Source organism: Seriola aureovittata, chromosome 21 (genome assembly GCF_021018895.1).
Source record: "Seriola aureovittata isolate HTS-2021-v1 ecotype China chromosome 21, ASM2101889v1, whole genome shotgun sequence".
NCBI classification, from domain to species: Eukaryota; Metazoa; Chordata; class Actinopteri; order Carangiformes; family Carangidae; genus Seriola; species Seriola aureovittata.
In genome coordinates, this window is record NC_079384.1 from 9,499,485 (window position 1) to 9,525,142 (window position 25,658).

Here is a 25,658-nt window from a genome sequence, read left to right on the forward strand (position 1 = left end):
TGAAGCTCAGTTTGAACTTGCGGGACTGTTCCATTAAATTAATGCATGAAACTTGGTATGTCAAAAACACCTACACCCCATTGAAATTAGCCACTTCAGTAATGAAATTTAACTGCATTGTAAACAGTGAGAATTTTCCTTTTCCTTAAAACTCCAGCCCACATATTTTTCCATCACTGTGGCCTGTCATGGCTCTCTAGACGTTTGCTTGGGACAGATGTCATTCCCAGTGGGCCTGACAATAAATGACTGACAGTAGTTTTCTTTTCCTTAGACATCAGTATGAATACTTATTACACCTGATTGGACAAATACACATTGCTGGATGCCTCCTGCCAATTTCCAGGCTGAAAAAATATGTTGGCTATTTATGTCAATTTCCACCAGAACTCTTAACCAAAATCAACTTCAGAATAGATTTCAGGCAATGTATATGGCCCAATGATGCGGAATCATACTTTATATGAAGGCTTGCTTTTAATGAATAGTTCACACACTTTGGCAGTTTCGAGATTCCAAGCAAACTCCACAGTTCACTGAATGGATCAACACTTATCAGTTTGGTTCAGTTAGTTTTCAAGAGATGTTTTTTAGACATGTATATTTTGTTGTAGCCTGGTCTTGCAAGCCCAGAAGAAAAGTCGCTCTTCTAATAATTGACTTCAAGTCAAATTGATCGATAACGTCTTAAATGCCCAAACAAATTATACACACAGTTCATAGCCACTGGTCTACTAATATTTAATCCAAAAATTACTAAAATTGACTCATTAGAAATAAACTCAATCAAAGATAAAAAAAAAGCACAATTTATTCATTTTGGAAAGCAAAAACATCTGCGATGCATTTCCCCTGCCACAGATACCATAGATACATACTTTGCTTAAGATTTGGATTCAAACACTGTAATAGCTTGTTATATTTTCACTTCTTATGGAAACAGGGGTGGTGCTGAATATCTCATTTTTAGGCCGAGTTAACACTCAATACAACAGCTAGTGTGCGTCCATGTGTGTGTTCTGTTCTTTGGGTGAAACAGTGACAGCTGACAGCTACAATCTCACTCATTGTTAGCTGGAGTTTTTCCAGGGAAAAAAAAAAAAAGGATCAGACAAATTGAAATTGGAACTGCCATGACATTAGAGGTGAAATCAAGTGCACAAAATGAGATGTGAGATTTATCGCCATCCATACAATTACGTGACTGTGGAATAATTGAGGAGCAGGGAGGTGAAGGCTATCAGACTGATCAACCATGGTCACCAATGGCAGCACAATCTGTCATAGTTAACACCTACTTACACCATGTTAACCGCGGGGCATGCCTCATTATTCACCCCCTCACATATGAATTTTAACATGTGAATATACCACCATAGACGTGGGCGAGCACACGTTCACCCACCAGCTCACAGTTCACACACACACACACTCTCATGTATACCAACACTCCATTGTGTTGTGTATGGAATACCTTCCTAATGTTGTGTTACCTGGCAGCAGAGATCTGCTCAGGAGGAGAACAGGAAATGAGTCATCAGGGTTTAATGAGGGACAGGAAATAGATCGCCAAAGCCTAAGTGTACTACCGTGCTCCATTAATTGCAGAGTGAGTGAAATGGAATATGCGTTCATTTGTGTGTTTGTTTGTAAATTGACCAGAAATTTGGTGTATTGTAGAAAATTTATGCCCAGACTTTTGTTGGTTGTTTGTAAATCTGGCTGATTCGTGTTCATGTGCTAAATCCCAAAATTTAATTTAATTTATTTTTTTTTTTTACAACACACAGCTGGTGACATTTGCTTTCAATCAAGTATTGGTTTCCCTCTTGTCTCACACAAACCCATGACTCCTGCTAATACCCATCATGCAGCACGCTCATGAAAACCACACATTACATTAAATATCAATGTTTTTCTTTTGAGTAATCCTGTAATACCAGTGCATGGCATCTACAGTATAGTGAAGTTCTGGTTAACATTTGGAAAAGACACAGAAAAAGGCAAAATGTGCCAAAAATATCAATCTATTGATTTTTGATTCTGATTGTGAGGCTTCCCCTTTCTTTCTTTGATACTCTGCTTGTGAGGTGTGTGTTTTTCTCCAGATTTTTTGGGTCACTTATGCGAAGCTGAAAAAATAAGAATAAGCTGTGAACAAAACACCAACACATGATTGTCCTTTAATTTGATATGCCAAACTTGTTAGCAAACAGTTACTTGTTTACTCATCCAGCAGATACAGAACAAGGTCAGCATGTGTATGGAATTGTTTGTGATGAAAGTCCAATATTCGCTCTCCCTCCAGCTCTGGCCTGCTTTGCGGCCGGAATATTCCTCACTTTGTTCACCGGCTAGTCGCTTTTGCCTGTTCCCCCGTTATTTGGTGCTGGTGCAGATATTGTACAGTAGATTGTACAGGAGTTTTTTTCCTTCGAGGCAGCTGCCTTCTGCATGTGGGAGAGAAGTTGATGAGAGCGGAGAAAAATGAAGCAAAATAATGAAAACAAAACAAGGAGCTGATACACTAAAATGCTGCATAGAGCCGAAGAGATCCAACAGTCTGTGTGGTAATTCTGTGTGGACTTGTCAATACGAAAAACATTTTGGATATAAAAACATTGATTATAACAGCTTAAATTATTATAAATTATTTTATTTTCTTGACTGTAAAACTGCATTTTGATCATGCTGCCACAACATTCTGTCTCAAGAAACATAAAATACAATGGCCCACTATACAAGACACTAAGCCGTCACAATGGCTTGCGCTGCCTGCATTTATTATATGAAATATATTAAATGCATTATATATCATATTACTGAAGACATCATGGCAACACGCTATCATCCTCACCCTCAGTTCCCACCACCATAGGTACATAAAGATAGGTAAAGTATTTCTCGAGAGAGAACCAATAGATACAGTACTTCGACCTTATTTACATTGAATGTCCTTTCCATAAAATTTTGATTTGGAGACCAAGGACACCTTGAATAGAGATATACTGTAAGTTTTCACAGAGCTACCAGCCAGTCAAGCAGGACGGGAGCTGTTTTCCTTACATCACGTTTCCAACAGTAACAAAATTGAGCTGAAAGGGATCCATGTGATTAAAAGGCCTAAATGAGGCTAGACCTTCCAGGATTTGACAAAGCGTGCTCCGTGGACGAGACGCCAATTCTTCCAAGTGGAACGAATACATTGGAAACGCTGTTAAATTGTCCTCAACTGACCCAACTTCTCTCTCCCCTCCCTCCCTTTTTGTGTGTCTCTGTTAATTTAAATCTCTCATGTTTTCTCACTCTTTGCTTTGAATTTAAATTATTTACTTACATGACTGTTAAACAGAGCAGTATTGTTATGGCAGTTTTGAAAAATGTGCGAGTAAAACAAAAAGTTATATATTTATACCTCAATGCTTTTTAGTGCTTTATTGCATTATCACTTAGAATAGTGGATATGTAATGCGCTGTGATATTTATGTTCTCTCTCTCGCTCTCCTTTACCATAACTCTCTTTCTCTGTGTGTCTGTTCTACAGCCATTTTTCATTTTATTCATTTTATATGTTCCCAATTTTATTTTGTCGTTCGTCTGCTTTTCTTTCTCCAGTTTGCTTTGATTCCTCGTTCTCTTTTCATTTCCCTCTTCATCTCGTTGCCATCCCTGCCTCCCTTCTTGCTCTATGGTTTTGGCAATTTGGTCTGTATTAACAAAATTCGCCCTACATTACTCATATCCTTCTTTGTGCTTCTGCTGTGGCAAAAATGATCAATACATCTATTTTCGCAGCCAAATTTTTGTTTGTTGTACTTTCCTTAAACTCATAACAGAGTGATCACTTTTAGAAAAGGAAAAGTCCTTTGAGGCTGATGCGAACAAATCCCACAAATTGCTTCATTTATCCGGTAGCACTTGAGGTAACATAACTGCGTCAGTGTCAGTTTTGTTGACATGGACGTGTAGCAGTGTAATGTTTCCACTCAGCGTTCTAGTTTTATTGAGGCGTTCAAGTGCTGCTGAAAAATATTCAAATTACAACCTGAGTGCAAATCGATGACCTTGCGATGTAGTATGAGAAAAAAAAAAAAGAAACCTGGGAACTTAATGATGTAGATATTGTAATTGGAAAAGTGATATATATTTTTTAATCAATATTTAAACAATGTTAGCATGTTCCCTCTCTTACTTTTTCTTCTGTTTTTCTAGTTTGAGTAACTGATGGTGGTCCTCACACGCCAACCAGCCTACTATTGGCTCGATGCAGCGACGGCCAGGCGGGTCATTCGGGTGCACATTAGGATCTTAGTGCGGGCATTTGAGGGCAGCGTGGTCAGCCTGTCAATCTCTAAATCTTGATGCACAATATGCACAATTTGGAATTCATTACACATTATGTCAACATAGGCTCTGTATCTGGCTGTAGGATCAGGGGTTCATGTTACAGGTTGCGGAGTGAGAGGTGGATATCAGGTCAGTTGTTGTGGCCTGGGCTGGCGTTACTGCTCTGTTACTCCTTTACAATCGGTTCTCTTTGTTTGGCTGAAAATTTGACTCCAGATCCTGCTTTGCTGTGTCTCGCTCTTTCTCACTGAAGCATTTGCAGTCTTATAAAAATCCAGAACTTGAGCATTAAGACCTGAGGCTTTAAAAGACTCTTTTATAATTTATGCTGACTTCCAATCTCTCACTTACTGTCTCTCTCTCGCTCTCTCTCTCTCTCTCTCTCTCTCTCTCTTTCTTTCTCTCTCTCTCTCCTCTGTGTTATTCTTCTGTTTGGTGCTTGTGTGCAATCAGGGAAATTGTGGTGTTTTGGATGCCGTTGTTTAACACTCACAGGTGCTGACTGTCTCTGGGACACTCAGTGAGATTGGCAGAACAAGACAAGCAAAGTGCCCCACCATTAGCTTATTGGACAGCCTGGTCAACACAACAGTGTGTGTGTGAGTGTGTGTGTGTGTTTTTTCTCTCTGATACTGCCAAATGGGGTAGATTTAGGTTTAGATTTAGGTAGCATGTTGCAAACCTGGTTTAATGGCTCTTCATATAGAAAGTTTATCTAATTCCAAATGCAGGTGTGCAGTGGTATGTGTATTTGCAAACATTGTTGGTTCCTACATGCATCATCTACTTCATTTTGACAGTGTTATGCAAGCTGTTTATCACATTAAGGCACACAAAACTGATTTAAAATGTTACTTGACACTCTTGTCTGCACCCGGTGGCTCATCCTGTGTTTCGAAACCTTCTCATCTTGTATTTACGCAAAAATGAAAAAAAAAAAAAGTGAGTGTACGGGAACTGGGAGACAATGGAATTAAGTTTTGTCTCTCTCGGTTCATGCTGTACACCAGCGTGGCTCCATTACACACTGTCCTGTAACCCGAGAGTCGCAGTTCACATGTTCCGTGTCCTGGCAAAACACCCTCGAGCAATGACAATGAACCTCTCATAGCAAGTCACTCTGCATAAGGCTGCCATCCATCTGAAAAAGGAAAAAAAGAAATTCCTAGTCTTGTTTTGGCAGCAGAGGAGCTGTGAAAGACGCCGTCCTACAAAGCAGACAGACACTGACAAACAGGCAGACTGACTGACAGAAAAAGAAATAGACAGACGTCGCCCGTGACAGTACAAGGGAAATATTCTTATTTGCTGTCTTTTTCTGCACACATGCGTACGCAGTCTGTTACGAGTTACAGTAACAAGGTCTCATCAGTCACCTGCAATGACAGGAGGCTGATCACAAACACCAAGGAAGTGAACAACTTAAAACAGCATGTCAACATCTCTCAGTCTCACTTATTGTTTTGGGTTAAGTCTCTATTTTGTTGTTAAGCTGCTTCATTTCACTATTTTTAACACACACACAGAGACACATATTCTCTGTCAATATCTCCCTAGTTTTAAGGTCAAAAGTTCTTTTCTTTCTAAAGTTTCTTTTTTAATTTGTTTCTGGTGCCCCCCCCTTTCTTTTCAACCTTTCTCTCTCTCTCTCGCAGATTGACATTATTTCTCCTATCCTCATTTCCATCCTATCCTATCCTAGCTATGGCCTTCTTCTTTCCTCCTGTGATCATTAAACATCAATTAGAGGTTGATGATATTCAATGAAACCAGTGGCTTTCAAAGCACAGGTCACAATCTTTTCTTTCTTTGTCTGTCTATCTGTCTGGAACAAAGTCTCCATCTTTGGTTTCTCCTCCTCTTCTCTAATGTAGTCTCCTTTTCTTACTATTTTTTTTACCTTCTCTTGTTCTCTCCCTCCCTTCCTCTGTTTCCACTGCATCTCTACATTTCTATTATTCTCTCCTCCTCATTTCCTTTGTGAGATCCTCCCTCTCTCTTTCTGTCGGGTGCATCTTCCCTCCTCTCTGGAGGAATAAAACTTTTTGAAGTTCTACCAGAGGAGAAGCGTCTTCAGCCCTAATACACTTCATCCTGGTTACTGACGCTTACAGCATGTCCTACTATTGTCTGCCATAGCGCTCTGTTAACTTTACCAGAGAATTAAACATAAGGCAGCAACTCTGTCCAACACACACACAGACTCACACTTGTTGTGGGTCGGACTGAGACCAGTTAACAATCAGGGATTGATAAAGAACCATCTTTATTAATATACTTTTTTCAAAGCTGTATATTCCGTAGCTGATTTATCTTTTGCTTATGCTGAATCTATTAAACTGTTTGATTTTCATTATGCTTTTGATAACCAATGATATGGTGACTAGTTATCTGGTGACTAGTATGTATTTAGGCTTTAATAATGTTTGTTTTGAGCTGTAATGGCTTAATTCAGTGAAACTGTCTGTTACAGTTTAATCTTTTATTGCATCAACTTGCATATCCCTGGCAGCCGCTGCTAAGGGACCACAGATAAAAATGAGTTTTTAGGTATAAGGTGCAATGGCACATTTCCTTTTAAATAAACAATACATTTTAACATTTATAACATTTATAACATTTTTAACATTTATCTATAGCACAAGTTAAGCTTGTTTTAATGCAAGTATAGTGTTTTCTATAGTGGACTGCAGCACTAGCACTTACAATTGTGGCTTAGCTCAGCAAAAATCTCACAATGTTGTTACAGTATGCAATCATGATGCAAAAATACTTTAAATACTTACGTCTGTCTGACAGGCACACACAATGACACAAAACATGAGTGTTTCTAGTCGTCAGAAGTTTCAGTGTCTCGGGATTAGCTAATTCTAGCTGCTTCAAACATTTAAAAAAAAATCTTGTTGCCAGCAGCTGCATAGATTCCACTGCTTAGTGTGAAATGTTTGCATCGCCATGAAACACATTTTATACGTATGCTTTTTTTTAAAAATCTGTTGCCCAGTGACACATGTCAAAGCATGTGTAGTGCTTAGAGTATGTATGGTGGACTGCTAGCGCTAGCACTAGCACTTACAAGCTTGGCTAAGCCTTTTAAAATGTTAAAATAAGTTTATGGTGAAATGCAATCATGATACAAAAATACTTCCAATAACTGCATTTTATATGACAGTCATGGAGGATGATACCAAAATTGAGTTTTTAATGTCCTGAAAAGTCTTGGTACCACATATTCTGCTAGCAGGTCCAACAAATACAAATGTCCTCATGGTTAGCAGCTGATTCCACTGAGTGTGAAACTCCTCTGCCATTAAAACAGAGATTTTACTCTTTCATCTGCTGTACTTCTGGCCTGTGTAGTGTTTACAAAATGACCGAAAAGAAGATATGCCTCAAATTCAGAATTAGCCAAAATGACAAGGTCGGTAAAGCGCCACAAACTAGTATTATATTGACATATTATTTTGCACAAACACTTAAATGAATTTTTAATACTTTAATGAACAATTCCAATGTTGAAGTTTCAATGCTCCTGAATTAACTAACACTAGTAAAAACTCATGTAAGAGCAAATGTTGCTCATTGTTGCTCGCAGCTGTACAGGCGCTGCCAATAAACACACATTTACATCCCTCAAAGTAGAAGTCTGAATATACGCAATATAATGAATAATAATCAACATTATCAGGACATTTCCTTATAGTACAGCCCTGTTTTCCACCCCTCAATTTTTCTCAAGCTTCATCATTTTAACTTGTCTTCTTCTCTTTATCTTGATCTTCTCCTCTGTCATTGGTGCAGAATTAATAAGGGAAATCAGTTATCTGGGGTCCAATTGCCTGTATGCAGCTCATGACAATATAATGGAAAGAGCAGCAGCAAAGTCCAGCCCGTGCAATATAAATTTACTGAGGCAAGCTTTCCATCAGGGAGTCTCTTCATAGATCCTCTCATGTTTGCATTCATATTAATTTTAGAGTTCAGACTGAGTCACCAGGTCTACTGTGAATTTAAGTTCTTTATTAGTGTATCTTTTGGCCAGACCTAGCCATTGTTTAGCTAGGCTATGCTATGGGGGGATAAATGCCTCTTTGTTAACCCATTTACAATGAGCCTTTCCTGTAAGTTGGAAATAACAGGAACTGTAGTAGTCTAACACAAATAGAACAAAAGCATGTGTATATTTTTGTATAAAAGTGAAATAAGGAGATTTTGATTTCTCATATGTTGTCAATTGTAAGCAGGACTGCACAAGCTTTTCTCCTATTTATCACTGTTAAAAATCAATTTAGCTTTGTGTAGCCTTGTGAGAATAGGCAGCTGAGCTCCTGTGAGAGTATATTGCATCAAACAAGTCCATTTGTAGTCATTGTTTTGTTGGGTCAAGTCTCGAGAGTGTTTCACAGTGTGGGTCACTAGGCATCAATGGAAGGTGTAGCTAGGCGATGTCTGTGCAGCAATTAAAAACATTTCACGTAGTGTGCACACCATACTTAACAGATGGTTAGGCTGTCACCCTGTAGTAGAATTCCTGCAGTGCTAAACAAGGTTTTATTTTGGAGTTTTAAAATGGCGTTAGTGTTACTGTTACTGTTTTGTGCTTCTTTTGTAATTCTAAATATGCCAGCAGAAATGCTCATGATGCAAGCTCACCCTCATGTGATTAGTGTCTGGCTAATATTGCAACATGACCATCAGGGACAACCAGAGATTAGTCGTTTGGGGACCTTATTAAAAAACTTGTAGAATTATTTAATGATCAACAGGGCCAGCATGACATTGGGATTCATTTGGGACTCAGAGTCGCTTTGAATTCATAAATATCTAGTATCCCTGGCGGTTCTTAAAAATCAGTGCCACAGATGGAGTGGCTGTGGCTCAGGAGGTACAGCGGGTCGTCGATCCCCGGCTCCTCCAGTCTGCATGTGGAAATGTCCTTGGGCAAGATACTGAACCCCCAAATTGACCCCAATATATCATCAGTGTGTGACTGTGTGTGTGATAGGACACTGCTGAATGCATAGAAAAAGCAGTATGAATGTGTGTGTGAATGTGGCTTGTAGTGTAAAGCGCTTTGAGTGGGTTGAGAAGACTAGAAAAGCACTATATAAGTACAGTCCATTTACCATTTAGAAGCATGGAAAAAAAAAACCCACCATCTGCTCCTCCATGGTGTCAGAGGTGTTATCAGTTTCCTCTGCAGGCTTTCCCCGACACTGTGTTACATCTTGATCACAGTCCACCACACCTGCAAGCCATTATGGATAGATTGAAGCACCCAAGTTTAATATGGTAAACTCAATTAAGAGCGGTTAAGAGCAACACGGTGGCATCGTGAGTGTAAAGTGTGTCCTTCAAATGAAGCTGCTCCTGGTTCAAGCCGCCGTGACTGCTGGATTTCACCTCTGGGGTTTGGTAGAATATCACAATTACGTTTTTGCCGCCAGCCGACTCTATCTCCATTCAGAGGGTAGGGCAATAGTAATCTGACTCTGTCACAGTAATCTCCGCCGTGGGAACTTCATAAATCAGTTCTAATTAAACAGGCGGCAGATTTTGCATGACGGGAAGCAGTTAATGTTGTTCTGCTGAGTTTAGTCTCAGTTAAAGGTCCTACTCAGGATAATCTCTTTCTTTAAAATAGTGTTACCATACAATGCCAAATTGTTACCATAGAAATGAGCTAATGGACACTTGAACAACACAATGCTAAAGAGATTAAGGTGTTTGTATACCATGGTGCTATATCTTGACTAATGAAGATAAATTAAATCTTACTATGATTGGAATCAGACTTTCTATGGGTTATTTTGAACAGGCTGTGATTCAAATTTGAATACAGAATAACATATTCCAGTTTGTATAAGGGCACTGGTATGCTTGTAACACTATTGGTCTTCAACTTCACACAGAAGTTAACAAAAGTAACGTTCTCATTGCTTGTTGACAAATGAGGATTTTGCCATCTATAACAGCAACTGTTGCCTGCAGATTTTTATCAGTTCTTGCCGATATGCAACCACTAAAATCAGTTGATTGAGAATTTTGTCTTAAGTTAATCGCGTTGATTAGATTGAGAATTTTGTAAAACGGTTTAAAAATGCACAACTGCTAAATACATCATGTCATGCTAAAATCTTGAGGCTAAAGTTACATGTTGGAAGCAAAAGGAAAGCAACCTCGCCAGTTGATGATCCATCTAGAAGACATGGAAATAAAGGACTTTTTTATTTATAGTTTAGCTATAGTACAGTATTATAAATGAAACCCTAATTAATATTATTTGTTCTAACATAACGTTAGATGGTTTTAATGCTCACTATTGAGTTAAACCAGCAAAGCAGTGGTTGAATTTATGCTCTATTGTTCATGTTTTCAAACCGTATGCCTTCACTTTTAAAAGACAAAGGATTTGAGAAAAATCTGAGATGCCAAATGTAGCACTATCTAACCAAAGTTTGGCTGGAGTTACGAGAGTGTAAACTTCCCCAAACCAAAGAAAGACAAGGATAGAGCCGCTATTTTTAGTTTAAACTTGTTTCGCATGGGCTGGATGTTCTATTCCTGAACAGGTATTTTTCTCATGTAACTTGTAAACCCTCAAAATAATGTAGTTAACTAATGAAATCCCCCTCGCCTTTGGAAATGATACTAGTTTACTACTACAGGTAATAATCTAGTTAGCATGCTAACGTTTGCCATTTAATTTTGAGCAGGGAGACAATTTAACTCCTTACTTCTACTTTTGTTCTTGTGGTGTTTTTCTCCAAGAGTTTGGAGGGTGTTTTGAAATTTTACACACTATCCTCCAAGCTTTTGAGGTACCAAGTATTTCTCTTATTAGTTAGAGAAGATAAGTTACCGTTGCCAAACTATGAGTGGGCAATTGCTGTGAAGGAGCAGAGAGTCAATTGCTTGCAATAATACAGCTTGATCAATACAATATATGTCATTCTAATTTTCTTAAGTATACACATTGGACAATTTATGCTCTCCAACTTCGAGCTGTGGAGCCATGTAAATAATGGCTTTCGCACCTGTGTGGAGCAGAATGAATGTGATGCAGAGGAAAAAAAAAACAAAACAACCATCCTCAGTTTACCACAAAGCAATCAAAAAGCAATTTATAGATACCTACACATGCAGACTCAGACAGTAAACAAATGTTGCTTTGCCTGAGACCTTTGAAGAAACCTTTTATTTTCCCTTCAGCTGTACATTTGTTCCCTGTAAAACGTAATTGATTTTAATCAAAGCAGCTCACATACACACATACCAGCTTAATGCATTTCTCTCTCCATATATCGTCTTTCAAAATTTCAAATTTTGCTATGGCAAATGTTCTGCTGCGAGATCTGAGATGTTGTTTGGCACCGCTGGCATTTTACATTGCACAAAATATTTCCTTCTCTATCATCATCCACATGTTTCTATAGTTCCCATTGTGGTGGCAATCCCTGTGAAACAATCATTTACTTTGATGCACGGGCACAGAGATTGATCAAAGATTGCGGATTGCGACGTAGCAGCCGCGAAGCGCAACCACAAATGAATATTAAATGCCATCTGAGCATTAGATTGAGAGTGCACTGTCAATGTGGAAAGCATATTTTCATTCAAAGCTTACTCCTGTAGGGATGGGGCGGGAACAGAGTGCATACAGTTCAGCTTAATCAAACTCCATATGACTGCGGCTGTTTCTGTCAGTGGCAGATGTGCTTTCACATCGCTGTTCACTGAATGCCAGATCCACAAGTAAAGTCAAAGTACAGTAACTTAAAATTACTGTACTTTGATTTTTTTTAATTTTTTTTTTGGCAGTTGTGTACACGGCCCACTGAGGCTACCAGATGTTTCTGTGCTGCTGCTTTCAGTGTTGCACACTGCGCAGCTAAGAATCAGCTGAGTGATTGTGACTGACCTGTGTTTTTGTGTTCCTATCTCCTCCCTTCTCTATGCAGCTGGATGCTTGGTGAAGCATGGTGGTGAAGATGGTTCGAACGTACTTAATGGGGCCACCGTCATGGAGCCGGGTTAAATGGCCAAGTATAATGGGAGCAGGAGTCCTTTATCTGCTGCTGCTATCAACCTGTCTCGGCCAAGACACAGAAGGTAAAGGCAGTCTCTCTTTATCTCCCCTCCTTCTTCTTCTTCTGGTCCATTTTTTTTTCAATCATTTTTATTGTCTTTGTGTTTCTCTTCGGCTTCATCTCTCTTTGTCTCTGTCTTACAATTTAGGGATGAGTCAAGTCTGCTCAGCAGGGATGTAATACACATTACTTTTTTTGACTTGAGGCTTGTCATAGGTAGTAAGCACATCTCAGTCAGCTGCAGTATCATAGGATTTTCATGATTATTGGTCTTCTTTGATGTGTGATAACTACACACCACACAGTTTGTGTGTAGTTGGGAACTCTGTTGTTTCTTCAGTTTTAGCTTTTATTAAACCTTCTACTTGGTCTTTTCCTGTTCTTTTCCATTCAACATTAATTTCTATCAACCGCTTTACCATTACTACTTTATGCTTGAGTCACACTTTGTTAATAATTGATTCTAATTAATTTTACAACTTGCATGGAGTGTGCTGTGTAAATATGAAATAATAATGTAATAGGCCTTATTGTTCCTGGTAACAAGTACAGTGGGGTCTAAAAGTCTCAGACCTCTTTTGGGAAAGTGGTCTCTGAGTTTTGTGGAGCCTGTAGGTTGTTGCAAGTTGCTAATGCAGGATGCATAGTGTCAGTGGAGTATCTTTTATTTTCAGCCACATTAGCGCCATTTTTCTAGGAACCATGGCACTAATGTGGCTGAACATCAGTGCATGGGTCCACCACTTTGGCTCAAACTAGTGTTGGATGATTTGCGATGCAATTTGGTGCAGAAATTAATTGTTACACTGTTCTGGCAAACCAGGTGGATACCAACTTGAACATGTGCCATCACAGTCTAACTGCAACCCATTAAAGAGTCATTTCTTTTTTTGGGGGGTTATTTCGTGAGATATACGTATGCATTTATTAAGTCCCAAATTCCTACATTGTGTTTACAGGCAAATTTAGAGTGTTTCACATTTAAAAACCCTTATATTAAGTTTTCTATTCAAATAAAATTATAATATTGAAAAACAGAATATTATTGACCTTGTAACTACAGTATTCTGGTGTGTTATTCAAGTCTTGTCATCTGTGCTGTAAACCTCATTGTTTTTCTTCTCTCACTTAACAATGTAAGAAGAAACTACAGCTCATTTGACGCTGGTAATAGTTAACAGGGGGAAAAAAAATATAGCAGGGATATTATAATGTAAAAGAAAAAAAGCATTCCAGGTTTGAACTCTGAGCAAACTGAAGCAAGGTGAGACAGAAATGAAGTCATCACTGACGGGAGCGCTCAGCAAAATACTCTCTTGACTTTCTGCTCGATTTGTCAGAATATTAATATTCCATTTAACTCTTAGTCCTTGAGATTTATCTGGTTGGCATTTAGCTGACGGGGGCTGCAGCCAAAGGTGAACGTGTGTGAGTGTGTGCGCTTCTGTGCAGAGGTAGAAGAGGAGCATGTGCAAGCATCGAGCATGTGAGATTTGGGAAATTCATTGTCGGTGAAGGTATGCAATTCTAGACATCCCTTCAATTCAGATCTCCCTGGACCCATCTGTCTCTGCTCATCACACCTGTTCACTTGCATTCGATTACACCTGTAAAGCTGTCTTTCCTAAACTGTTGGCAGGGTCTCATAAAACAGGATTGCAGGCGTTATTCTGGTGGATCTGCACATAACAAGAATAGTATGTTTTAATGAGCTCGGGTTTCCGGTTGACAGACAATATTTTGCTCGATTTGGGTCCCCTCATGACAAGAGTGCTAGTGTGTTTTTAATGAGCTCGAGTCCCAGGATGAGCGGTTGATTTTAGCAGTCTGGACCTCCGCCTGACAGGAGCACTCGTATGTTTTAATTAGCCCGGGTCCCAAGGTAAGAAACTATATTTACTCACTTTTGGTTTCCCAAGTGACAAGAGTTCCAGTGTATTTTTAATGAGCCTCAAACAGTGTGTCAAATCAGGCTTTTGGCTGAAAGTTTAACAGGTCCAAACCCTTGCGCTCCCATTTGTTTTCTTCCCTGGAAACTTGTCAAAACTTCCAAGACAACTGATTAAGATCATAATGTTTTAGTGCTCATTACTGAAATCATCACACAAAAGTCGTTTACTCTCGCTATTGTCATTGGATTCAAACTCAGAATTACCGATCGCCACAAGCGCTGAGAGCGGATAGAAATGCAAACCCTCTGGTCTGGTGAACTCCTGCACTTGACTAGACTCTGATTATGAATTCATTTGAAGTCTGTGGTGTGTAGGCAGAGCTTCAGTGGTTGTTTTAATTGAATGTGACTTATCTGAGAACGTCAAGTCACAACAGAAAGCATGAAAAGAGTTATACTTGTGAGTGTCTTTCTTTGCACCTGTGCTATTGTCTGAGTCCTTGCCTGACAATGGAACTGTGTGGTAGTTTGTGTGTGCCAACACTATTTCAACTGGATATTACCTTCTCTATTTTTTTTTTCTAAGTCGCTCCTCTCACCATGTCTTTCTCAGGACAGCCAGCTCTCTGCAAGATGCACCAGAAAAAGAGTAAATGTCAGTCCATAGTGTGACTGTGGCCCTTTCCCAAACCAATTCTGAGGTGTCACTCTGAATGAAGTCACGCTCACAGCTCTGTAGAGCACTCTGCATCAAGAGGTAGAGTAACTTTACAGTGAGCAGAAAACATTCACTGATAGACAGCGGGCTCCCTCAGCTCTTGATGTAGCCTACTGGATATTGTCTATTGTTAAAACCATGGCTGAATGCAGTGGTGGAAAAGTGTTTTTTTTTTTTATGTTTTTTTTTTTATGACATAGCGTGTCAGAATTTAAATCTATATTTGCTCCACTATCCAGCACTCACACCTCTGGTTAAATCAGTACTTGTTTTGGTTGTCCACCTCCATGAGAGTGGGAAACCTGAGGTGCATAGCGCACAGGTACTGGGCCCATATTGGCACTGAGCCTATGCTGCTTGCATTGATTATCCATCAATAACACTAGACCAAGTGATATTTCCATCCAAAAACTCCAGCCTGAATGGCTCCAGACCTCTGAATCACTGCCAACATCTCTTTTTTCTGCAATTCAGATGGTGTAAAACAAAAACTCAAGAGAGCTCCAATTATAATTTTATATACCACTTGCTAATATTCAAATGTACTTTGAAGAGATTTCACGGTTTTGGCGTTGGTATCAGCGGTTGTTCCAACTTCCGCAAGTTCTGCCCCCTATATTAAAACATAACATGTATAATCTAATGCAGTCCCACACATGATGCAGTTAATAATGCCTTTGTGAGATGTGTAATTTTCAACACTGATTCCATTCTTGTATTCGAGTCTGTTAGATTGTGCAGCTGTTCATGATATTGTGTCCATCCCTGGAAGGACAGTGCTAATGTCAGTTGTGCCAATGTAGTGGGCTTGGCCTGCAGATCTTTAGGATTTTGTGTGTGTGTGTGTGTGTGTGTGTGTGTGTGTGTGTGTGTGTGTGTGTGTGTGTGTGTGTGTGTGTGTGTGTGTGTGTGTGTGTGTGTGTGTGTGTGTGTGTGTGTGTGTGTGTGTGTGTGTGTGTGTGTGTGTGTGTGGTGTGTGTGTGTGTGTGTGTGTGTGTGTGTGTGTGTGTGTGTGTGTGTGTGTGTGTGTGTGTGTGTGTGTGTGTGTGTGTGTGTGTGTGTGTGTGTGTGTGTGTGTGTGTGTGTGTGTGTGTGTGTGTGTGTGTGTGTGTCAGTCAGCATGTGCGAGGATGTCAGTGTGTGTCGACATGTGGATGTGGCTGGACTTGGAGTTTTCAAGGTGATTTTAATATTTATTACTACTTTGTTTTCAGATGTTGCTTCTGAAGTTCATGTCTGTTTCGTCTAGCGTCACTTCAGCTTTACTTTCCTTTGTTTCTCTCTCTTTGTCCCCCTCACTACCTCTTTTTTTTCAACCTACCATTTCTTGTCATCAGCTATCATCATCTCCCTCTTATACCCCCCCATCAGTGAAACAGACTGGTATTTCTCTAGATTGGTATTTCTCCACCTCTCTCTTTGTGTCTGGAACTTTACCCCTCTCATATTTATTGCTATTTTTTCTCCGTGATGCTGCTGCTACCTCTGTTGCTCTCTCAACAGCTCTCTTTTTCCCCCCAACAACTCTGTATGTTCTTTTCAATAGGCCGCATTGACATTTATTGTGTTGATTCAATTAACATTACCTGAGACTCTGTCCTTGACACTCACACACACATATAGTACACACAGTAACGTAATGTATCACTGGTTTGACTTTATTCTGTAATTGAAGAGTGCACTGATCACATGCATACTCACACTGAATAAGAGTAGGTCAGAGTTGGGATTAGAAGAGTAGCAAGAAGTGTAACAACATTGACAACAGAGTAGAAGGACTGAGAGGTGAGAGAACATTTCAAATGGAGCAGTTACACATTTTGGGAGATATGCATATATACTGTCTTTTTGAGGGTGAGGTGAGAAGATCAACATTAATCTTATTTAAGCATGTGTTTATCCTAGCTTAGCATTAAGACTTGAGTCAGGTGTAAAGTGGAGAAATATGTCTAACAACAGCTTTGAAACTGCCATATTTATAGATATAGATATTGGTTTGGGTCTCATTTCAGGCTGCATAAATCTGGCAACAAGACATGGCTCCACATAACACCCACTTAAAACCACAAATAGTCATTTTTATTATTCTTTTTATGGATGGATTAAACAAATGTTTCAAGTTGCTAAGGTAGCCTAAATATATTCTGACGCTAGCTCTGTACTTCAAGGCATTTCTCTCTCCTCACAAAATATTTGCAAAGCTAATTTTAATGATATTTAGGAACCTTCATTGTTTCTATATAAGCCTTCCTTGCCTTCTTTATTGTGATGGAGTTTACATTTCGTTAGCCTCTGTATGCCTCAGTGAAGGAGAATATGTGGGTTTAGTTACAAGAGTGATTTCAATCAAATCCTTCAGATGCGATTTGAACTGCTCCAAAGTGGGTGCGACTTAGCAAATACAGCACAATATGAAGCTGTAGAGAGATAGTGCGATGTAGACAACTGTTCAGCTTCATCCTCAGCTCCATCCAGTGTTGTCAGATCAGGAGAAGGAGGATAAGGATATATTAGACCTCAGTTACATTCTTTGGATGTATAAAGGTTTTTGGCAACTGAAATCACACACCTCCTACTATGATATTGTTCTGTTAGCTGCCCACTAGCTAACAATCAAGTGTGGTTTTATATGATGGACATTGCAGACTTGTGACCCCAAATCACTTTTAATTGGATACATATTTGAGGGATTTTGTTGTCAAAATTAATTTTTTCTTTTTTATCTGTTCCTTTAAATCTTTATTGAACTGGTGCATTTTTACAGTCCAGACTACACCTACAGACAACAATGTGCTACAGTTGCTGGTCACCTTAACAACATGTGGGGTTACTCCAGGTTTGTTTATGTATTTCCACCGTGTGTCCTCAGAACAACTACGGCCTGATTACCACCACTACTGCTGTCAGCCGTGTTCAGCCCCACACTGGCTGGGAACAGACCTGACATACTGAGACAGAGACAGAGGGAGAGAGAGAGGGAGAGAGTCAGGATAATGGATAAGCCAGCGCAGTGACAAAGTGGTGATTCTTACAGCACTGAGGCGGGTGTGTGTATGTGTCTCTTTGTATGTGTGTGTGTGTGTGTGTGTGTATGTTTGTGCGTGTGTGTGTGTGCGTGTGTGTGTGTATGTATGTGTGTGTGTATACGGTTTTTCTGTGTGCAAGCAGGTCGACAATCCGTTTTCTCCAGAGATACATCAATCTAACACAAGGTCACACTGTCTCTCTTCTACAATCCTCTCTTTTTACTCCTCTCCTCTCCTCTCCTCTCCTCTTTCAATCTGTCCTCCTCTACCAACCCTCCACCCCTTTTTTCCTCACTGTTCCCCTCAAATAGTCTCCTCTCTCTTCTCCAGGTTTGTCCCCACCCTTTTGAGGGTTGGGGGGAGGGTGGATAGATGAATGGGTGATGGATGAATGGCTGGATGGTTGGGTAGAGGAGAGAAGACGGAGAGGAATCGGACCCCAGGGAGAGGTGTAGATTGGTGTACCTGCTGATGGAAGCTTAAAAAGGACATGACATGAGAACTTTTAGAGGAAAAAAAAACACCCTCTATCGTGTGTGTCTGCTCCTGTATTTCCGCCTTTTACTACCACTTCTATCAGTTCCCTATTGTTTGAAAGACTGTGTTGTGACATTTTTAGAAGTCCAGCCTGTCAGCTCTAGCCAGACAATTATGTGGCAGAACCTTCTGGTATGTGGCCTGAAATGTTTTAAATGTTGACAGACGCCAAGGTTACAACGAATGAAAGAAATTACTGGTGTAGCTTTTTGTTGTAACATTTTAATTTACACAGTTTTAATAATGTGCTTTTAATAAGTAACTTATCTCAAAACGACTCTTTGCATATTAATTAAGTTATATCAGAAAGCCCAATATGTAATTAACTTACAAACCCTGCGGAACACTGTTAATGGCTACACGCCCACACATGCTGTGGGAATGCAACACTCATACAACACTTATACACAATATTAGGTCACTATGATTCCAATAATTAATCCTCATTAATTTAATTGTTTGCTTGTGAAAGAGACAAACACGTTCTATGCAGATTTAGCTGCGTTCTTTAAAGGGTAACCCGAAAGGTGATTTTTATTTTCTTTATTTTTTTTTAGGAATGACATCTTAAGATATCCCACTCAATGCAACTGCATATTTGCAACTGCTCTCATGTTATGTTATCCATTTCACTTCAATGTGGCTCACAAGAGTAAACACTTTTATCATAAATGTATTAATGTTTCCTTTTTTTTTTTGCCGGTGCCAGATCCAGATTCTTTGGCTATCAATCAAGCAATGGAAACTCCTTCCTTTTAAGAGAGAAGTCTTTTCAGAAATCTGGTCAACGCAGACGGCTCTTGAAAGAACATCCGTTTGCCTTTATTGCTACAGCATGTTCAAATATTACTCCAGCATATTTTGGAGTTCACCACCATTTGGTTTTCCCATTCACAATCTCCACTCCAGGCAAGTTAGCCAAGCGAGTATTTAACAGATGGTAACAAGCAGAACTCAGTCAAGTACAACTTCAAACCAAATGAGCACAAATTTTTCACAATATGGCATGGTAGAAAAAATTGATTAAAAAGATTCAGAGACTATTTTGAACTCATATTAGAAGGAAAATGCTTTGCCTGAGATCAGACAGTGAGCAGTCACTGTACAACACTAGCTACAGACATTATGTCTAATTGGTTTTTCCTACTAATTTGACACAGGATTTTAATATTGTTGTGGGATATTGTGTCAATACATATTCAATGTCAGGATACGGATAACCATTACTGTTCTAATATAAAATTAATTAGATAATGAGTGAGGATTTTCTTACCCTTGTTTCAACGGTCTCTGCTCAGCTACACTAACTGGTTTCTAGCTGTAGCTTCATATTTACCATACAAACATAAATAGTATCACTCTTCTCTTCTAACTCTCAGCAAGACAGCGAATAAGCGCAGTTCCCAAAATGACAAACAATTGCTTTAAGGATGTTTATTTTACTTGAACACATTTACAAAATTCAACCCATTCCATTCTGTATTGGATTAAAAAAAACAAACAAGAAAACATGATTATCTCCAGAGGACCACATGCTGCTTTTTTCTGTCCTGTGATATTGGGCTCACAGTGCATCAGTCACAGGCCCAATCTCAAACATCATCAGATGAAATGAGTCAATTATTTCGGTGGAGGCTGGCCAGTGCCATGGCTCAGATGGATCAGGGATGCCTGTGATATTCTCCACTGTCATTTGGGAAGAAAACCATCCTCAGCGGGCCAATACTTCATGCTAGTCCATGTCATCTGTCACTGACACTCACACACTAATTTCTTATTGGATTATATGAACTGCAGCTACAATTAGTTTTCACATTTTATTTCTGAGCATGTCCTTCTGGTCCACCTCGACTTTGTTCCATTGCTATGCCACACGTATGTTAGATACATATACAGGTTTTCTTCAGAATTACTTTCGAATGTATGGTATGCATTAATATGTTTTTTTAATCCATACAAACACTGAAGTGTGACGACAACAATTTGTGATTTTAAAGAGGCTCAAAGAATGTTGAACTTCTCCTTTAATACTGTGACAATAACACAACATTAAACGCTGATATTAATTCCTTAGTTGTTGGCAGTGTGACAGCTTTTCTTGGTGGAATGACTCAGTCTACATAAGCAATGAATCCTGGCTTGGTACACACACACACACACACACACACACACACACACACACACACACACATACAAACACACGATCAGCATTGTCCAGGTGCCCTCATTGAGTCACAGTCTGAGCATGTATATTTTATGGTAACTCTAGCATGTGTGAGTGCAGACAGGCACATGGGCTCCAAATGTGTAAACTGTGTAAAGCAGTGTGAATGTATGCATGGAGTTGTGTTCTGTAGAAGCAGCTCCCTAATCAGTGTGTGTGTGTGTGTGTGTGTGTGTGTGTGTGTGTGTGTCTCATGGAGACAGTTGCTAAGCTGTGTGTCTGTGTGTACTGAACAACAATAGTTGTTTTCAAGAAGCTCAAGCTCTGTTTGGACTCTCGGGTGATTGCTGTGGTCTTCAGGCTGCAGTCACAGTCACTTATCTCTGTCTCTCTCCTTCCTCCCCGGTCGACTTTGTTTTCAAAGGGGAGGTTTTGTTTTTTTTTCTACCACCCTTGGCAACCTGTACCTGCTTATTGTGCCTGCCAAATTTAGATGGAAAGAATTTGAATAGTAAATAAAGAGGATATTGATTGCTACACAGCAGGTTTAAATAAAGAGGCATTGGATGGATAATAAATCTGAAACAGGCCGAGCTTTTCAGATTGACTACCTGTGATATTGTCTGAACAGAGAGGTCTATTTCAAAGTTGTAAGTCTTTTTTTTTTTTTTTCTTTGGTCCACACCTTGAATGCTTCACCCTTGCTCCCTTCACACAGGTCTCTATGGAGCTTTTCATCAGCTTGACAGAAACCTGGCATTAGATGGATTTATTCACTTGCCCATGCACAAAGCTATTCCAGTGATTATTTTTTGCAGAAACTTTGAAAGAGGAGAGAACAAGTGCACGCTTATCAGACAAGAAGTGAGTGCTTGCAGGAAGACAAGTACATATCAACGAGAGAAGAAATACACGGGTAAACTTTTGAGGGTGAGCATGAGTAGACACTTAAGGGGGATGAGTACCTGCAAACAAGAGAACACTAACACTTTTATTGGATATCTCATACAAACAAGTGTACTCTTGTGAGGAAATATACCTGTGACTTGTTTGAGAGAGGACCAGAGGATTTGCATTTCAGTGCAATTCACATTTCATCCTGAGTTTCTGTCCTTGGTGGGGTTCTCTGCAGAGCAGCATTGTGTGGTTTAGTATAGCACCTGCTAACCACGTGTGGTATCTTGATTGATTTAGTCTCTTTGGTTAAACTTTTGTGCAATTATGTGGACACATTTCCTTTAATCAAGATTATACTTGAAGGAAGTGATTTTACAGTTTCTTCAAATTTACTGAAGACGCAAAGAGATTGGACTTTAAATTAACATTACCTGTTTTCAGCTTTAGCTCATTTCATTTCTAGATCGCATTGTGCTCATCCGTCGCTTTGCATTACAACCCAGGCTGTTTACTGTTTCATCCCATTTAATTTTTATGATTTGAGGGAGAAAGCATACTGACAGGTGGAGAGAGGGAGGCAGATGAAAAGAGACAGAGGAGGGAAGAAACCAAGGGGAGAGAGGGAGAGACAAGAGATGCCCCATAGAGAACAAATGGCTGGTTAGTAATAGATGAGGGGCATCAGCTTACACTGAAGGATAAAAAGGCAGTCAAGCAGGGGATACACATCTGTCATCTGCCGTTCACACACACTCGCACACATGCAAGTACACACACACAGGCCAGCTGGTAGAGTGTGATGTAACTAGTGACTATTGTTCCATGGCTCATGCATCTTTCTGGATTGCTAACCTGAGATGCACCCTTAGAAATGCGCCCTTAGAAAAGCTTCAAAAGGGTAAAGAGGTACGCTTTACGTTCCCTCACAATATTTTTCACATTCCACCTGCTCCACATAAACAGTTAGTGTGCTGTTCCTGCCCGGCATTATAACTGGACAGGACCAACTGCCATTTCAGGGAAGCACTGTGCAGTTACTACAGAACAGAGAGCTGAAGTGACACTTTACATGATGCATTTATTGCTCGTTACTCCTTTCAAAAGGCTGTGCTCCGAACAGGATAGAGCCATAGGCTGTGAACACAGCTGCTGCTCTGTCTGGCTGTGGTGGTTGAACTACGTTGCTAAGTTAAGCAGCTCTCCTAATTATCTATCTAGCTGCAATGATACAGACCTGATCCAGCCATCAATGAGGCCCCACCTGATCATTGTATCGGGTCTTTGTTACATATTACAGCACTGACTGTAAGGCAATAGTTTGGGAAATATTCTGCTTTGTATTCTTTCTGAAAGTCAGATGAGCAGATCAACACTCATGACTGTGCATTAAGAGTGGAGCTTAGTTTAGCATAAAGACTAGAATCCACCATCTACACTAGCCAGCATTATTTCATCTAAACCAACAACATGTGGGATGCAGAAAACAAGCCTTACTCTTTAGGGTCAAAGCCTTGTTCTGTGTACATCCAGCTGTCTGCACCAACCTCCTCACTTTTGTCACATTTCCTGGATTGAAAAAAAAAAAAAAAAACGGAGGTGGAGGTAATCCAGTATTTGGTCTGAGTGGTCAGTTTTAAATCAGCATGCCTGTGAGCTAAGAAAACATTCTCTGCCTTTGCAATGTAACAAATTGGAAACCCAATCATTTTCAGCACAAAGATAAGCTAATTCGGAGCCGTAGAACAGTTTAATCTATATTTGGGAACATTCAATACCGTCTCTCCTCGCAAGAAACAAGAAACAATGAATCCTCAGATAATCTATAATGTCACACAGTTGTAAAGCTTAATCATGGAGGCGAAGAGAGAGAGAGAGAGAGAGAGAGATGGTGTGATCATTGTTCCATGAAGTCTATTTTCTAGGTGAGCAGATATCCGTCTTTCAGCCTTCCCGTGGGATTCTTCCCAACTATCCTCGAGAGCCGAACAATAATGTTGCCCTGTCTGGTGAATGTGGGTGTTCTTGTATTTCCTGTATCCTGGCAAGGACACCGGGATAAAGGGAGAATCCTCCCCCTGAATGGGACCATTTTAAGCCTCCAGCTCAGGCTAAGAATGATTTCTCCACATAGTAAATACAGTAAGTGTAGGTGGTGGCTTTGAATGCAGGTGGAGAAGCTTATAGAGATAAACACATCAGCATTTGTGTACTGTACATGCAAACACACATTCGCATTTATTAATCGCTTGTACACACTCTTCTATGTCTACTTCCATGTTTTTCTGCTTACTGCATTTCATGTTTGACCCCCCTCCCTTTTTTTTTCTCTGAAGGTTAATTCTTATTCTTATTCTTCTTTTTCCTCCTTCCTTGGTTGCTACGTCCTTCCTTCCTCTCCTCTTCTCCTCCCTCCTGATGGGATATGGCTGTTTCTTTTGGCAGATTGGCAATATGAGGGTAAGAACTATCTCCTTTCTCTTCCTCTGTTAACAGTGTATTCAGTCACTTTGCTAGTTTATTAACCCCTGCTAACCCTGCCGAGATGGTTGTAGGAGGTTACGCCCGTCATTATCGGTGAAAACATAGATCTACCGAGCTTTTATTCTTCACTACAGATGTGTCATCCTCACAGCATTTTATTTTTACTTTTTCAAAAAATCACATATTGTTGTTTTTCTTTTTGTCTCTGTCTTGAAAAAGAGTCTCTGTCCAGTCCATCATCATTTTCTTTTGTCTGGATTTATTTTGTGTCCCCTCATTTTTTTTATTCCTTCCTTTAACCCCTTACCCCTTACACCTCACTCCTTTTCTCCACTCCTCCCCTATTTTCACCTTCACTCTTTTCAGGTCTTTGTTGTTGCCTCTCTTAACCATTCTCCATCTCTGATACACATACACGCAGGTGTATCTATATATCTATATATATATGTGTGTGTGTGTGTGTGTGTGTGTAAAGCATGTATAGTGCTGTGCAAAGTTCAATTCCATTTCAAAAGTTAAACTTACAGAGTGATTGCAGCAGCCACTTATCTTTAAAAGGGGAAAAAGCCATTTAAAAACATTTCCTTTGAAATACTTACATTACTGAAGTGAAATCATCCATACGCTTCACAATGACATTTTACATTTCAAGCTTTTATAAAATGGATATAAAGAAGCGAATCCTCAGACTGTATCAATGCTAACTATTTTACTTTTTCACTCTCCCAGAATGTAAACTGTCTCGGTCAGGTCCTCCTGCTACCATCGTTGCCATAGACGAAGAGAGCCCCAACGGTAAAGTGTTCATTTCTTTTACTTCTTCATTCTTGACTTCATTCTGAGTTGGTTTAAAGATTTCTGTCACCTCAGACAAGACAAGGGAAGACTTTGTTGGAATTTAAATTTTTAAGATAATCATCACCTTTTTTACGATACGTTAAACAAACATTGCTAGATGATCTTGACCTTTTCAGCAGCTGCTGATTGGCATGGCAGGTACCTTACACTCATTCATATTCATTAGGTCTGTGCGAGCGGAGTCTGATCCCTGTTGCAGAGGATAAGACATCAGGTCATTCAATTTCAGCTACATCACTGTGTATTAGCGTAAACAACAAAAAGATAAGAGTTTCTCTGCGTCTCTCTCTATGAGTGCATGCTTGTGTTACATAATGTTGCCATTCATAAAACTGCTTGCTTAAAGGAATGGTATGACATTTTGGGAAATACGCTTATATGCTCTGTTGCCGTGAGTTGTAGTGGAAAATCTATACCATTCTTTGTGTAAATGTGAAGCTACAGATAGCAGTCGGTTAGCTTAGTTTAGCATAAAGTCTGGAAAAACATGAGGGAAACTGCTAGCCTCGCTCTGTCCAAACACAACAAGAGCCACCCTAAAGCTCACTAATTAATGTGCTGTATCTCGTTTGTTTAATCCGTACCTGGAGTCTCTACTGGTTGCCTGACAGGAAGTTACTACCTACAACCAAGAAGCAGTCCCACACAC

The 25,658-nt window shown here is 39.7% G+C and overlaps 1 protein-coding gene across 2 annotated transcripts in view; it reads left to right on the forward strand.

Annotated features, from left to right (window-relative positions):
- LOC130162246 (protocadherin-15-like) overlaps positions 1-25,658 on the forward strand; it is a 162,871-nt gene that overhangs the window by 12,586 nt on the left and 124,627 nt on the right. The window contains exons 2-4 of one of the 2 annotated variants that reach the window (XM_056365903.1): positions 12,309-12,459; positions 24,113-24,127; positions 24,881-24,946. In XM_056365903.1, coding sequence (XP_056221878.1) covers positions 12,327-12,459; positions 24,113-24,127; positions 24,881-24,946 — 214 coding nt within the window. In that variant the 5' untranslated portion in view covers positions 12,309-12,326. The remainder of the gene's footprint in view (positions 1-12,308; positions 12,460-24,112; positions 24,128-24,880; positions 24,947-25,658) is intronic. The other variant, XM_056365902.1, reaches the window with a different exon arrangement.